The sequence below is a fragment of the Aedes albopictus genome, chromosome 2, assembly GCF_035046485.1.
Source record: "Aedes albopictus strain Foshan chromosome 2, AalbF5, whole genome shotgun sequence".
Taxonomy (NCBI): domain Eukaryota; kingdom Metazoa; phylum Arthropoda; class Insecta; order Diptera; family Culicidae; genus Aedes; species Aedes albopictus.
Window position 1 is genome coordinate 315,257,787 of NC_085137.1, and position 16,572 is coordinate 315,274,358.

The 16,572-nt window shown below is 39.2% G+C and overlaps 1 protein-coding gene across 8 annotated transcripts in view; it reads left to right on the forward strand.

The window, feature by feature from the left end:
- Nucleotides 1-16,572, forward strand: part of LOC109412544 (ras-like GTP-binding protein Rho1) — a 73,439-nt gene that overhangs the window by 24,652 nt on the left and 32,215 nt on the right. For 7 of the 8 annotated variants that reach the window (XM_029880063.2, XM_019686182.3, XM_062852296.1 and 4 more), the window contains one exon: nucleotides 10,537-10,697. In XM_029880063.2, the coding sequence (XP_029735923.1) occupies nucleotides 10,537-10,697 (161 nt within the window). Of the gene's footprint in view, nucleotides 1-9,789; nucleotides 10,080-10,536; nucleotides 10,698-16,572 lie in introns of those variants that run through there. The other variant, XM_019686183.3, reaches the window with a different exon arrangement.

Genomic DNA, 16,572 nt, shown 5'->3' on the forward strand with positions numbered 1-16,572 from the left:
AAATTATTTTAGGTATTTCTGCAAGCGTTCCTTCAGAGATTTCTTCAAGAATTTCTTCATATATTCCTTCAAGAACTCCATTAGAGATATAATTCAATCTGGAATGATTCAAAATGTTTCAGCAGGAATATCTTCCAGAAGCCTTTACAGGAAATTTTATCAGAGATTTGCTAAAAAAATCCAGGAGTTCATAAAACATTGTACAAAACATTTTTTTGAGTCCAACAATAATTCGACAAAAAATTATTGTAGGCATGCATTCTTCCATATTTTTTTTCAAGTAATTTGTTAAGAAAGGTTTCCTGGGATTTCCTAAGAAATTCCTCATGGGATTGCTTCCTGGATTCCTCATGGTTTATTTCAGAAATTTCTCCATATTTCCCTTCAAGAATTCCTCCAGGGATTCATCCGGGAATTTCTTCTGTGTTTCTTTCAGGAACAACTCAAGGGATTATTTAAAAAAAATCCTCGAACGATTCCTCTAGGAACACTTTTTAAGGAGTTCCTCTTGAATTTCTTTCAGGAAATTATCTAGTATTTCCTCCATGGACTGCTTAGAGATTCCTTTAGGAATGCCTCTAGGAATTGCTTCCGGGGTTCCTCCTTGGATTTCTTCGGGAGCTTCTGCAGGGATTCCTTCAGGAACTGCTAACGGGATTCCTCAAGGAGTTCCTCCAATAACGCTTCTTAGAATTCGTTCAGGATTTCTTCAAGGATTCCATCTGCAATTTCTTCAGGAGTTCTTCCTGGGATTCCTACAGGAATTTCTCAAGGGATTCCTCCACGAATTTCTTCAGAGATTTCTCCAGGAATTATTCCAGGGATTCCTCTGGGACTTGCTGCAGGGATTCCTCTAAATAATCATCCAGGCATTCCTTCAGAAATGCCTCTAGAGATTGCTCCAGAAACTCCTCCAGGAATTCTTCTAGAGATTCCTCCAGGAGTATTTCCAGAGATTTCTTCGTTAATCCTACAGGCGTTTCTTTAGGATATTCTCCAGGAATTCCTCCATGGATTCCTTTAAGATTTTCTGCAGGGCGTAACACGGGAATACCTTCTGTGATTCTTTCTGGAACAACCTCTTTTAAAAATTTCTACAAAGATTCTCCCAGGAACTCTTCTTAAGATTCCTTCAGAAATTCATCCTTCTATTTTTTTAAGGAACTCCTCCAGGAAATAATTCAGTACTTCCTCCAGGAACTGTTTAGGAATTGCTCTTGAAACTTCTTCCGGGTTTCTTTCTGGAGTTTCATCAGGTACTCTTCTGAGAATTCCTCCAGAATTTTTCCAAGAATTCCATCTGCGATTTCTTCAGGAATTTTTCCTGGTACTCCTCTACGAAGTTCTTAAGAGATCCATCCACGAATTTTCTCAGGAATTCCTCTAGGAATTTCATTTCATCTTGAGATTCCTCCAAAAACTCCGCAAGAAATTCCTCTAGAGATTTCTTTAGGAGTTCTTCTGGTGATTTCTCCAGGAATTTCTACAGGCATGCCTCTAGGATATCCTTCATGGATCCCTCCAAGAATTCATGCAAGATTTTTTTTTCAGAGATTCCTCCAAGAAATTCTCCAGGTTTTCCTCAATGCATTCCTTCAGGACTTCCTCCAAGTATTCCTCCAGAGATTCCTCTAATAATTGCTTCCGGGATTCTTCCAAGAACTCCACCAAGAATTCCTTCAGAAAATTATCCAGGAAATCTTCAAGGGATTCTTCTAATGATCTTTTTCCAGAGACGTCTACAGGAATTCATCCAAAGATTTCTGAAGGAATTACTTCAGGGAATCCTCCAAGAATTCCACTAGGAATTCTCCTAGGCATTCTTCCAGGAAATTTTCCGGGCATTCTTCCAGAGATTCATCCTTGGATTCTTGCAGAGATTTCTCCAGGAATTTTTATCAGCGATTCCTCCAGCAATTCAACCAGATATTCCTCCAGGAGTTGCTTCAGGGATTCATCCAGAAACTCCTCCAGGAATTCCCTGGGAGTTGTTCCAGGAGTTTCTCCTGGAATTGTATCAGGATTTCTTTCTGGGATTCCTTCAGAAATCCACGCAGGCATTCTTCCAGGATTCCTTCCATGAATTGCTCCCGGATCTCCTGTTCAGAATTTCTTCAGGGATTCCTCGAGGAATTTCACCAGGGAATAATCAAGGAATTCCATCATAAGTTATGTCAGTAATTCATCCAGAAATTTCTCTATGAAATCCTTCAGGGATTCCTTCAATAATTCTACCAGGATTTTCTCTAGATATACCTTCTAAATATTTTTCAGAAATTCCTCTAAGAATTCTTTTAGATTTACCTCCAGGCATGAATTCCTCTAGGAATTTCGCTAAAAATTCTTGCAGGAACATCTTCAGGGATTTCTCCACTAATTTCCCCAAGAATTCTCCCAGGGATTCCTTCAGAAATTCCTTCGAGGATTTGTCCCGAAATTTCCCTAGAAATTCCTCCAGGAATTTCTCATGGGTTTTTTTCAGAAATTTATCCCAGAATTACTCTAGAGAATCCCCAAAAAAATCATTCAGTAATTATTGCAAGAATTTCTCCAAAGATTCCTTCAGGAATTTATTCAAGGATTCCTGCAGCAATTTTCAAAAAAAACCTCCAAAAATTCCTCCAGACATTCCTCCATCCTCCAGATTTTAATCCAGGACTATCTCCAGGAACTCCTCCAGGAAATTACCCCAAGAATTTCTGCATGAACTCATCATTACTCAAGGAATTGATCCAGGAATTGACCCTGCACATCCTTCAGAAATTATGTCAGCAATTTTTCCAGGAATTTTTCCAGAAAATCTTCTGAGATATTTTTCAGAAGTTCTTCCAGGAAATTCTCTAGGAATTTTTCAGGGATTTCTCCAGGCACTTTTCCAGGAAATTCTCCTGATTTTCCTTCACGAATTGCTTCAGGAATTCAGGGATTTCTCCTCGAATTTCTCCAGGAATTTTCCCAAGGATTCCTCCAGGAAATCCTTCGAAGATTTATCCAGGAAACCTCCAAAAGTTCCTCTAAGGATTCTTCCAGCAAATCGTCTTGGGGTTTCTTGCAGGAAATTCTCCAGAAATACAATTAGTAATTTTTCAGGGATTCCTCCTGGTATTCCTCCAGGAATTTCTCTACAGATTCCTCCAGGGATTTCTTCACAAATTCCTTCAAGGATTCTCCCAGAGATTCTTTCAGGAATTTCTTGGAGGATCTCCAGGAATTCATCCAGAAATTCCGCCAGAAATTCTCATGGGATTTTTTTCAGAAACAGAAAAATAATATAAATCTGCCAGAATTGCTCTGAATATTCCTCTAGAAACTTATAAAGTAGTTCTTTCAAGAATCCCTCTAGAGATTCTCCCAGGAATTTCATCATGGAATCCTCCAGCAGTTCCCACAGAAATACCTCTAGGAATTCCTCCAGGCATTCCTCCAGGATTTAACACTGGACTTTCTCCAGGAACTCCTCCAGGAATTCCTCCAGAAATTACCCCAGGACATCCTTCATAAATTTTGTAGGCATTACTCCAGGAATTTCTCCTGAGATTCCATCAGAATTTGCTTCAGGAATTCCTCCGAGATTTCTACACGAATTTCTCCAGAGATTTTCCCATGGATTCCTCCACGAAATCCTTCGAAGATTCCTCCAGGAAATCCTCCAGAAGTTCCTCCAAAGATTCTAAGGATTTCTTCAGAAATTCTTCCAGGAGGAGAACTTGGAAATCCTTCGGGATTTTTTCAGGGATTTCCCCAGGTATTTCTCCAGGGATTTCTCCACAAATTTCTTCAAGGATCCCCAGGGACTCCGTCAGGAATTCCTTCAAGGATTTCTCCAGGAATTCCTCCAGAAATTCCGCTCCAGGAGTTTCTTGAGGGATTTTTTCAGACATAGAAATAGAAATTTCCATGAATTTTGCTGGAAATTCTTCTAGAAATTCATCCAGTAATTCTTCCAAGAATTCCTTTAGAGATTCCTCCAGCAATTATGACAGGAATATCTCTAGGAATTCCTTCAGGGAGTTATCTAGGATTTTATCCAGGAATTCCTGCAGGAAATACCCCAGGAGTTTCTTCAGGAACTTCTCTAAGAAATTCTCCAGGAATTGCTCCTGGACATCCTTCAGAAACTATGTCAGCAATTCAGGAAATCCTTAAGGGGTTTCTTCAGAGATTCTTAAAAAATATTTTTGGGAATTTTCAAGGGATTCCTCTAGACATTCCTCCAGGAATTCTTTCAGAGATTTATCCAGGAATTGCTCAGGGATTCCTGCCGGTAATTCTCCTCGAATTTCATCAGGGATATTCCCAGAGATTCCTCCCGGGGATCCTCCAGAAATTCCTCCAAGGGTCCTTCCAGGAAATTCTCCTGGAATTTCTCAAGGGTTTTTTTTCAGAAATTTCTCCAGCAATTCCTCCCAGAATTCCTCTGGAGATTTCTCTAGTATTTTTTCCAGGGATTGCTCCAAGAATTCATCCAAGACGTTTCCCCAGGACATTCTTCAGGATTTCCTGTTGGGTCTCATCCAATAATTCTTCCAGCAATTACGTCAGGAATTTGTTTAAAAGTTTCTCCAGGCATTTCTCCAGGATTCTCTCTACAGATTTTTCCAAGAATTGCTTCAGAGATTCCTCCTGAAATTCCTTCAGAGATTTCTCCAAGAACTCCCCCAAGGATTTTTTAAATTTCTCTAAGATTTCCTCTAGGAATTCCTCAAGAAATTTATTCTGATTTTTTTTCTAGGGATTCCTCCCAGAATTACTCCAGGAATTTCTCCAGAACTTCCTCCAAGGAATTCTCCAGGAATTTATCTAGAATTTTGTCTAGGATTTCCTTATGAGATCTCTTCAGATATTTCTCTAATTTATACAGGAATTCCTCCAGGTATACTTTCAGAAACTCTGCCAGGGATTCCTCCGGAAATTTCTCCAGGAATTCCTCCGGGAATTCCTCCAGGCGTTCCTGTATGAATCGCTCTAGGGATTTATCCAGGAAGTCTTCCAGGGACTGCTCCAGGAAATTCTAGTCCTAAAAATCCTTAATCTTCCAAAAATTGCTCACCGCTACCAGCACCACCTTGAATCATGTAGATCAGGCGAGTTTTTTTTACCGTATTGTACAAAATACAACAGCGTGACTGCTGAAGGGTTAAATAATGCTTTTAGAATATAATGTTATTATATTCAATTTCATCGTATTGCGTATAGATATAGAAGCAAGTAGGCACAAATTTGGTAAGGGTACTTGCCCCCCCCCCCCCCTGACCGAAAAGCTGGCTACGCCCTTGATAAATATGGGAGCGTGAGATTACTGATGGCACATATACCCTATGTGGATCAGAAAAATTGCCTGCAGATTTCAATATTTCCAAAATAAGATGTTTGATTTTAATTTTGTAATTTTTTGTTTAATTTTGCCTGATTACTTATATTTATAAACAGAACATTCCTTGAGAGACATATGTTTCTGTTTACAGTATACAGGGTGTTAGGTTACTAAGTGCAAACTTTTTTAAGGGTGATAGAGAACCATAAATTATTAAAAAAAATGTTATACGCATATGGTCAAATATCAACCGTTACGTAGTTATTAAACTTTAAATGTTTTTGACTATTATTGCCTTAACTGGCTATAACTCGAAAATGGTCAAACTTATCGCAGTTTTTTGACCTTTATTCGAAAGATTATTTAAATTTCTATCAAATGGCATCTTTGAATCATTTGGTTTAGTTAAAATATCTGAGATTTCTAGATCAAATAGCTCAAAAGAAGTGTGTTTTTATTTGTTTTTGACAATTATCTTTGAAAATCGTAACAATTTAAAATTCTTTCTTAGGCAAATTGTGGCCCCTACAATTCGTTCTTTGACATCAAACTTCTATCTCTTATCGTTTCTTGCAATTTCGATTTAAACAACGCATTTCAGCTCATAAATTTGCAACTGTCAAGGTAAGCACTTTTTTGCGCACTGTGCCACACATTTCAGGGGCTACAACTTTGCCTCAGAAAGAGTCTTAATTTATTACGCATTTTTCAAGGATAATTGACAAAAACAAATTAAAACACACTATTTTTGAGCTATTTGCTCTAGAAAACTTAGTAATTTAACTAAATCAATCGATTCAGAGATGCCATTTGATATAAAATTCAATAATCTGTTGAATAAGGGTAAAAAAACTGCCTAAAGTTTGACCATTTTAAAGTTCTTATCAACTACCTTTACCATTTCCATCATCCATCCTGTCGTTGGTTTTACAACTTTGTTGTGACTCATTGCCTTCGAGTAGACAGAATCGGGAGGAGCTCTGATGTTCCAATTGGAAAGTGGTTGAGGTCCGTATTTTGGTGATGTGCGCATTCCTGTTTGATGTTTGTGTTGAATCCGAAAACGACAAACCCTTCAATTTCAACCAACAGTGGGTACATGCTGTGTTTGTGTTTGTCACTAGCAGACCCGTACTGGGGTGAGTGGGTGACGTCCCGGCGCACAAACACCTGGCCCTAAACTTAAATGAATGAACACTAATCATTCGCAATGTAAACATACGCCAGTTCCCGTAAGCTGCTGCCGCTGCTGCTGGCAGCACCCCATTCAACGTTCGTGTGCGTTAGTGTTAGTGAGCTTCACTGATCATCTTTACGACAGTCGTCAGCGGCGTTGGAATGTTTATGCCACTCACTGTCCCAGCCAGATTTTAGGGATGTCCGATTGTGATTTGAATATTCGATCAAAAGCAGTATCACGGAAAACCATTAAAATTTTTAATCCAGCGAATAAGTTTTAAAAACTCAAACTTGGCTTCGGTTGCAGTCGCGGCTACAGATCGCGGCGCAGCGGGTGCGCATTTTGGGGTGGTGTTTCGACTAATCGGTTTGTTTACGCACTGTTTGTTCGATGTGTGAACATTGCTAGGGGCAAGACACTGCACATGTGCAATCCAGCTTTTTACGCTGGCTATAAAACAACGGGGGGTGATTCATTTTTGACAATTCTTGCCGACAGTTTTTATAGCTTTATCTTAGTAGGCAGAGTGTTAATGATGGTATTAAGGTTTGTTGATTTATCTGTCAAAAATTTTCACTGTCCGGAAGCCGCAATTTTGTCGGTCTTTTCTATGCATATAACGTATATTTTAACTAGTAATTGATTTTCATTGATTTTCATATGGTTTTAAGCACCCGAGGACCGCAAAACTGTGAAAAAAGGAGTTGATGAAAGTGATTTTACAATAGTGCATCGTAGCGCAGATACTGTAGGCTCGACTACTGAAATCACGATGAACAGTGTTACCAAACTTATATGGGTTTCCTACGAATTATTTTGCCTTTTGTTCGTGCCGCACGGGATTGGGTCAGTCAAACACTTGTTTTACTTCATACAAGAGCAAAAATATACCTAAGTGATAATTGCCACCATTTTCAACTGTAACCTGGATTTTGTCAGACTCGATTGGGGGTTGATGAAGGGTTGTAGAGTATACACTACAGGATCAGGGGACCTTTCGATTCAGGGGAAGGTGCATGGGAAGATGTTTCCAAAATGCAAGGTGTTAAATTAGAGGGGTTATTTTGTACTACATATAGTCGTGCTTAATTCGTCGATCAGGATGTGTTTTTGAGCACCTGGCGTTTAGAAAGGTCGTCGTTCGATCGCGCTCTACTGAGAGCGGGGATATGGAAAACTAGTCATTCCGGGCAGAAACAAAGCATATAATCAGTCAAATCTCCCTTGATCTCGATCCTTGTAGGTCCTATGCAGTTAAAACAGCCTACGACAGGCTCAAATGAATAGCAGATACAGGACATAGCTCGGCATAGTCTCTCCTAGTTGCCTTTTAACTGTGAATGGTAATGCCGTTCTGAAATTCACGCCTGGTTCCATATTTCCTCCTTGCTTCTTAACGGCAGCATTTTTATCAAGCTAGAATAGTCAAAATTGTTAGAAACCAATTGAAAATCATAAAGAAATTGAAAATGAATGTCTCTTGTTTACGAAGATGTGAAAATTGTCGTTCCGCTATGTCAACATTGAAAATTGTCCACAAAGCTTACTTTGATTCAACCATAATAGAATTTATAGTGGCGGCAAGAAATGTCATTCACAGTTTATGGCAAGCCAGCGTAAAAAGCTGGATAGTATGGGACAAACATCAAATTCTCGCTCCAGTCGACTTTTCTGATTCCATTTAGGTCCCAAATGAACTGTGCAAAATTTCAGCGCAATCGGTGAAACTATAATTTAGCGCAAGCGGTTCAAAGTTTTCATAGGATTTACTATGTGAAAAGTTACACTTTCAGATAAAAAATCCCAGAGGTCGCCCTTTGTCTCTTTAATTCAAATCGATCAATGTTTCTTGCAGAAAAAATATTTATGAAACTTTCCTTCGAAGACCGCAAAACGATTGGATGCTTGTGAAAATAGTTATTGATTTATTACCGATTAGTAATCCAACGAACGGCTTTTTGTTTTGTTTTATTAGCAGCACTGTAGCTGCTGCTGTTTCTGGGGGTGGTGATGCCTCCCGCCACCCCTTGCAACAACGGCAGCAGCAGTGCTGCTGATAAAACAAAACAAAAAGCCGTTCGTTGGATTACTAATCGGTAAAAAATCAATAACTATTTTCACAAACATCCAATCGTTTTGCGGTCTTCGAAGGAAAGTTTCATAAATGATTTTTCTACAAGAAGCGTTGAATGATTTGAATTAAGGAGACAAAGGGCGACCTCTAGGATTTTTTGTTTGAAAGTGTAACTTTTCCCATAGTAAATCCTATGCAAACTTTGAACCGCTTGCGCTAAATTATAGTTTCACCGATTGCGCTGAAATTTTGTACAGTTCATATGGGACCTAAATGGGATCTAAAAAATCGACTGGAGCGAGGATTTATTTTTTCCATACAAGCGTATCCCATACTAGTGCAAACGAGAGTAACTCTGAGAAATTCTGAGTAACTCTTTTCACCAATGATCGACGAAATTTGTTGAAAAACACCCCTAAAGCTGCAAGAAAAGTGAGATATCGGGCAATATTGTTTTGATTTTGCGATAAATCAGTAAAAACGGGAGCAATCCGGAGAAATTCTGAGCAACTCTGTGAAGGAAAATGCACTCTCCAGCACAGTGTCTTGCCCAAGGATTCAGAATATTCAGTTTGATAAATGCCACTGAAAACTTCCATTGAAACTTCAAACCAATTTTAACATTATTTTTGTTCAAAACTGATGTTTTTTTTCGTTCATCGACTTATTGAACTTACTAGTACACCCCTAGTTTATCGCGCTACCAACCGTTCGGAAATGAACGAGAAGTGTCATTTCTGACATCCGAAACGCTCTCTCGCAACAGACAACACTCTAAAACTAAACATACAGCAGTGTGTCATTTCGACAGTAGGAATTATCTTGGAACAAACATTATTATTTTAATCCTACCTAAAAATTTAGCTCCACATAAGTTGTATACTTTCTTATCAAAAACAATCAAAGCAAAGTGACGAAGTATCTGGAGGATTTTGTTTGATAAAATAATTTATTTGATGTCACAATAGTTTCTATCGTTGTGTGACTTGCAACCTAATGTGCGAGTGGCATGATTTTAGCGTGCAAGTGAGAGCCATTCGCTCTCGATCGCCATTTTGTACCTTGTTGAGCGAGGGTGATTTTCTTGGTCATCCGTTGTCTGGTGCTGGTGTCAACCTCCTCCAAATGCATGAGAAGAAAAGGGATAGAACGGGGTCGTGTGAGCGAGCGCGCGTTATCAAGAGAGCGCAAGAGAGTGTCAAGCGACGACCGACTAGCCAGAGCAGCCAGTCAACCAACAGGCACACACCCCTATCCCGCATACACTACGCGGATACCGACGACCGTTTCGCCGTTCGTAAGCTCGTTCGCTCGCCAAAAAGGAGAAAATCTTACCACTAGGCGTTGTTCATCATCACTCCATCGCATCAGCAGCCTTTTTTATTCTTACTCACATTCAATCTACCTGTAGTTATTCAATTTTTTATGTTGTTTTAACAAAAATAAGGAATTTTTGAAGTGCTTTGCTAGTTTTTAATACGGATTTGAAGTTTCCTGCTAGTAGAAATCGAGTAAGTGTGACAGAAGAAAATTTGGTGCTTGTGCGAAGATGTCGAAAAATTCCAGCTCTGTTTCCCATTCGAGAGAAACCGATAAAGAAAGATAGTGAATTCAATTTTCCATTGTTCTAACGAATGTTTTTTCCTTGTTCTCCATTTTCCGGAATGTTTCATCGCGTCGTGTGAATTGTGTGGAAAATCTGACCGAAAATACCTGATTGAAAAATCTGAAAATTGATCGGAATATTTGACCAACCAACCAACTGTGGTGCGTCTGTGTGTGGTTCCCCATCGTCGTCACCACATCACTCATACAACACTGATCGAATCCCGACACACACCGGACCGGACCGGACGGTGTATCATCGTGTTCGTCCCGCACTCTGACACACTGGATTGAATTTGGAATATTTTCACACATATTCTCCGGAATCTTTGCTTCATCATCCATCCGTTCATCCCCCGTCAGAACCAATGGCAGCCATCCGGAAGAAGCTCGTAATCGTCGGCGACGGTGCCTGTGGTAAGACGTGTCTGCTGATCGTCTTCAGCAAGGATCAGTTCCCGGAGGTGTACGTGCCCACGGTGTTCGAGAACTATGTAGCCGACATCGAGGTCGACGGAAAACAGGTGAGTCCCGAAGATCTTTCCAATGCATGACATTATCCTCAAGCCCTTTATCCGCAATATGGGATCAAAGGTCGGGGGATGGGAACCTGTTGTAGACGGCATGGGGGTATGGGGGAGGAGCGGCTCCAAACGAGCAGTCGTCAGCAGGGATGCCAGATGTGAAGGCAATGTTTTCAAGTTATGTAAAGACACGAAAACAAATGCAAGTTTGAAATTTTGAAATGAAATGTGTACATGGTTCAATTCTTGGAACAATTTTTGAAAAAATGCGTGAAAATCTTCAATAAAAGCTCTACAAATTTGTTGTCCTCATGACGCCAACGTTTTTAAGTACAGTAGACGTTCGATGACTGCAACATGTGTACGTTACACATAGCGAACGAAACTCGATAACTGCAACGCCTGACAGACGTCAACAAACCATCAATTGACGTTGAATGAATCAGAAATCGAGAACATTTTAAAGAATAATAATTATTCTAAAGATTTTTGCCTAAGTTTCTTTGAGAAGTAAGATTGTTCTTCTGTAGAAATTCTTTGGAGGATTCATCCAGAGTTTTTTTTTTTTCCAAAAAAGTTCACAAAATATAGGGTATTGGTTCCTTTATTAAGCATGTAGCTCCCATTTTCATCCTACTAAAACAAAGAATTGAAGCACTGTTTGTTTTGTTTCTTATTTTTGTATTTTTTTGTTAAAAGTAAGCACGCATTAAACCGAAAAGAACGGAATCAATCGGTGCCGTAATCGCTTGTTTTCGTATAGGATGAATATGGAAGCGTGAGATTACTGATGGCACTCGTACCTTATGTCCAAGAATTCCTGTAAAAATGATTCCGAGAATTTTTCAGATCAATCTTCTTCAGAAGCTCATCCAAGGGTTTCTCCTGAAATTATTTTAAAATTGTTATAGAAGTTTCTCCTACGACTGCTTTATATTATTTTCAAATTTCTAAAAAATCCTTCGAACATTGCGCCTGAATTTCTTTCAGAAATTGTTGAGGAATTCTTCAAAAACTTTTTCAGAAAAGCGTCTCTGGATTCCTCTATAAATCCTTACAGACTTCCGAGGAGTTCTACTAATATTTTCCCAATGGTTCTTCTGGGATAGGATGGGGCACTAGAATTTATTTCTTGTGTTCGAAAGTATATCGGCTGATTTTCTAAATGAAATTAATAATAAAATATAACATCTCGCTTCAAAACCATGAATTTGCGTTAAACGAATAAGAAATTTCTGGAAATCATTTAAGGTGAAACATCAAGAAATCCCATTGCAATTTTACATGCAAACTTTAGAGGCACAAATCTGAAAGTTAACACTAGTTAATGTTTTCCAGATCTTTCAAGGGTTCTCTCATAAACTTCTCCATATTTTTTTTTGTTTAAAAAATCGTTTAGAAATTACTTAATGAATGGTTAAAGAACTCAAAGAATTCAATTTGTAATTATTCCTAGATTTCTTAATCGGACAAATTCAAAAAACTAAGATTTGTTCAAGGAAGTGCCCAAATGATGACTCCAGAAATTTGTCCGAGGTTTTTCTAAAGATTTCCGCCGAAGTTTCTTTGTGAAGTAAGATTGTTTTTCTACAGAAATTGCTTAGATGGTTCTTCCAGACTATTCTCAAGAAAGTTGACCGAGGATTCCTGTAAAATGTTTCCGAAAATTTTTCAGAAAATTTTCCGAGGCTTCCCTTGAAAATCCAGGCCGACCCCTTCAACTTTCTGTCGCTATCGGGTTTTGATGACATCGACGATATAGCTCCACGTTGGAGATCCAATTATGAGGCCATCATGCACGAATTATATACCGCAGGCATCTAATGATGATGATCGGCAGTCGTTGAGTGTTCTCCGCTGATACACACCAAGTTTCACTGGTGTACAGCAGCACAGATTTCACGTTCGAGCAGTGTTGGTAAAAATTTAAATTCTCATATCTCATGGTTGAGTTGTTTCATCACGCGCGAATCTTGACTCGCCAAACTCACCGCCGAAAAAAATATGCATGAGTTGACTCGTGAATTTACTCATTTCTTTATTTTTTGGTGTTCTTATTATTTACAACGAAGTTTTTAGGATTGTATGACAGTACAAGACTTAATCTTGCGTACAACAACAAAGAATGTCGATTAAATAGATTTGGATTCGTTTTACAAGCGAACGAGATTTGATCGCTTGCTCTAATAAAGACAAATCAATCAATCAATGATCGCTTGACTCGTGAGCAGTGAATCAAAATTCAACCATCGCGCAACAATAATGACAATGTCGCAACCTGTATTTGTTGCGACAAAACAACCCATGCGACATAAGTTTGTCCCAACTTGAAAATAATGGGATTAACATCGTACACCAGGAGTTTAGTGATTTTTAGGCCTTGCATTGCGATTTTTGAACGGTAACTTCGAGTCGGTAAACACTGCAACTCTGGTGAAGCTCTATCATCAAACAGTTTCGACTTTGGGTTAGTAATAATTGATTATTCACGAGTTGAAAAGTACGCAACAAATTCAGCTTCCGTTTTGTCTGCAACAAAAAATTTCGAGATCATGTCATTATCTGTCACCAGTAGGGATAAAGACTAATCGTCACACCTTCTTTGTTGCTTGTTTTGTGTCTCTTTTGCCTGACAATTCTCTTCACTGCTCAGAATCGCGCGCGAGTTTGCTCACGCAGTAGCAGTTCATGAGTCCGGCTTGAGTGTGAGTTTACTAACGCAGTGAGTTGAAAATTCGGATTTTGGTGCGTCGAATAATCTGAATTGTTTTTTCCATACATTTCTTCAACTCGCAAAGGCAGTCCTCGCCTTCTTGATCCGTGCACTTGTGTTGATTTTGGTGCCGCCATCGGCTGTCATTTGGCTATCAAGATATTGGGAGACTTCAACATTTTACACTGCTAGCCCACCTTTACCGTGAAGCTGGAAGGGTTGACCGTGTTTACATCCAACGATTCGGTCTTGTTGACGTTGATGGTTTCCTTTCTTCCGCGGTTAAGGTTTCCTTTCTTCCGCGGTTGGGCTGCCACCTTAGGTATAGCTTCCGGTGGAAGAGCATTTCATACTCAGCCGGTGGATGCCAGAACAGACGCTTTTTGAGCCGTGCCTCCTTGGTGAACAGACACTAGGCTCGTACCTCCTCAATCAAGCTGAAGTCAGAAGGACAACAGTGCCCATGCTGAACTACCAATTAAGCACACAACCCTTAGCTGGCGGTCTTTGTTATCGCCTGACCCGTGCAAGCATGAGGTAGGGACTTGTTAGGACCAGAGCTATGTTGGACGCTCTCCTTATCGACACACCATTTTGCAGCCCGAAGCACTTACATGTTTAAGATAAATCGTTGCAGAAATGGCTCACGGCATCGACAGCAAAACTAACATCTGGCCGAGTTCCTTGTGCCAAATATTGTAGACCATTGACCAGCTCCCGGAAGGGAATCTTATTCATCTGCTTAGCGAAAAGTCTGCTAACTTTAGTCTCATTTCCTTTGTTGTCCTGGGTCCACTGGTGTGGTAACAGTGTAACAGTCAGTTGTCTTGAACAGTTTCAGAAGTTCCTTGATGTACTCCGAACTCAGATTTGTATACAGTTTCAAACTCCAGATTCTGCTAGCCTGTCTGAGACCGTACAAAGCCTTTTTCAACTTACAGACCTTGGTTGGTGCTTGCTGGTCCATAAAACCTTTTGGTTGCTCCATAAATATTTCCTCCGATACTTGATGGCCCCTACAAGAACGCCGTCACGGCATCCATCTGCTGTACCTTCAAATTCATTTTGGCCGCCAGGGACATGCGTAGGTCTCGTGTAGTCTACCCATTTGATTTGTGAAAAGCTCTTGAACACCAATCGGGTTTTGAATCGTTCCACTGAGTCGTCGGAATTGGTATTCACTTTTCTACACCCACTTCGATCGCAAAGCTCTTCTTATTTAATCCTAATTTTATTTTTTGCAATGACCTAATAATTGTCAAAAAAATCGTGCTATGACAGGGCTGTTACACGTGGCGCGGATTTTGCGTTTTTCGCGGTTTTTGCGTTTCGCGCGTTTTTGCTAATTTCGGCGCGGAATTTGCGGAAATCGTTTTCAAATGCACTTACATTAAATATTTAGATATCAGGCTCAACACAATCAGTAAAAAGTAATGAACATTTTCAAGTTAGAGTTATGAGGCTGGGCTTTCTTGGTGATACTGAAAGCTGTTCTTTTTATGGAATTTGTAAAAAGATGCCTACCGGAAATTTTGGAGAAACGTTTGGTTGAATTTGATAGTCACATTTAATAGAATCTCGTAAAGAAAATCATAGGTTTTGTAGACGGTATGTGTAGTGAGAAATCAATCTGACACAGTATGTCATGAAAATTCAGATATTCTTGAAAAAAGATACAGGTAGGACGTCCTGAAGATATTTATGATTGCATTCTTAGAAAATTCCACGGAAAAAAGTTTTGAAAAATTCTAGCGATTTTTTCAACATGCAGGACTTTTTTCATTCATTATGGATGAATTTAACGGAGTTCACGAAATTCCTGAATCAGTTATTTGTGGAATTTACGTGGAATCGATTTTTTTGGCTAAATTTCTGATAGAATTAGCCTAAAAATAAACTAAAAGTAAACTTCTGTTGTAAAATTTCTTTTTGATTTCCAGTTGGAGCACTCGTTTTGAGGGGAGTTGCGGGAACAGTTTTTAAAGTGTTTCTTGGTAGAATTTTTTGAGGATTTTTTTGCAGAATACTTGAAGAAATCGTTGAAGCTTTCAGAATCCTAACTTGCTAAAATCTTCACTGAATTTCTAGACAGTTTTTTTGAAGAGCTTCCTTTTTATAAATATCTCTTTTAGAAGTAAAGTTTATTTATGATTTATACGATGAATTCCACTAGTATTACTCTATTTGTATCTTCATGAAATAAGTTTCTGTAGAAAGTAATCCATGAAATTCGCAGGAAGTTTCTCAAAATTTTCTTTCAATTCTCTCGAACGATCTTTTGGTATTTACTATAGATTTCATTTAAGGATTTCTACCATAACGTTGATTATAAATTGTTTCAAAGATTCGCCAAGAATGTTCCTTTTTCGGAATCCTTGAGAACAGGAAAACCTATTCTCGTAAAATAGCAGACACACTGATTGATGAACAATCAAAGAACTATCGATTCAAAACTTCTTATTCCAATAAAAATAAGGCTTGCCTGTTTGTAACATTTTTCAATTCTTGTTTGATGTATAAGTTGTCATCTAAAGTCATAGATTAATAATAGTTAAACATTAATTTTTCATTAGAAATGCTCTTCATGTTTATGAGCTTCAGTCATCAAAACCATATGTTTTTGGACTGGCGCGGATTTGATGACCTGGGCGCGGATTTCAAATGGCTTGGTGCGGATTTTGCGGTTTCCATATCGACACTTTTGTAACAGCCCTACAATGACACATAACACATGGAAATGAAGTGTAGTGGTACATTCCCTTTCAACTTCAACTATAAGTACTATGAAACCACAATGTTAAACATGAACACATTTGAAAATATAGCCTCTGGCATCCCTGGTCCGTCAGTGAGCAACATTTAAGGGGCAGCGCCGCAAGAAAAAGAAACTCCCCAAGGGAATTTGCCTCTCGTCGTGTCGTGTGTTTGCTCTTGAACGTCGTCGTCTTAGTAGGTGCGCTCTGTTTGTGGACGTCTTCGTCTTGGTTGTTTTTCTTCTCTATTCGTTTCCGACCAACCAACCGACCGCGAGACAGACGAGGGAGTTTGCCGCTCGCCAAAAGTCTCGTCACGCGATTGATTGTGTGCAGATTATTAGTACCTATAGGCAGAACTGACTGGCTGCTATGCTGGTACTGCTGCTGCTGCTGTTGACGCGATGTA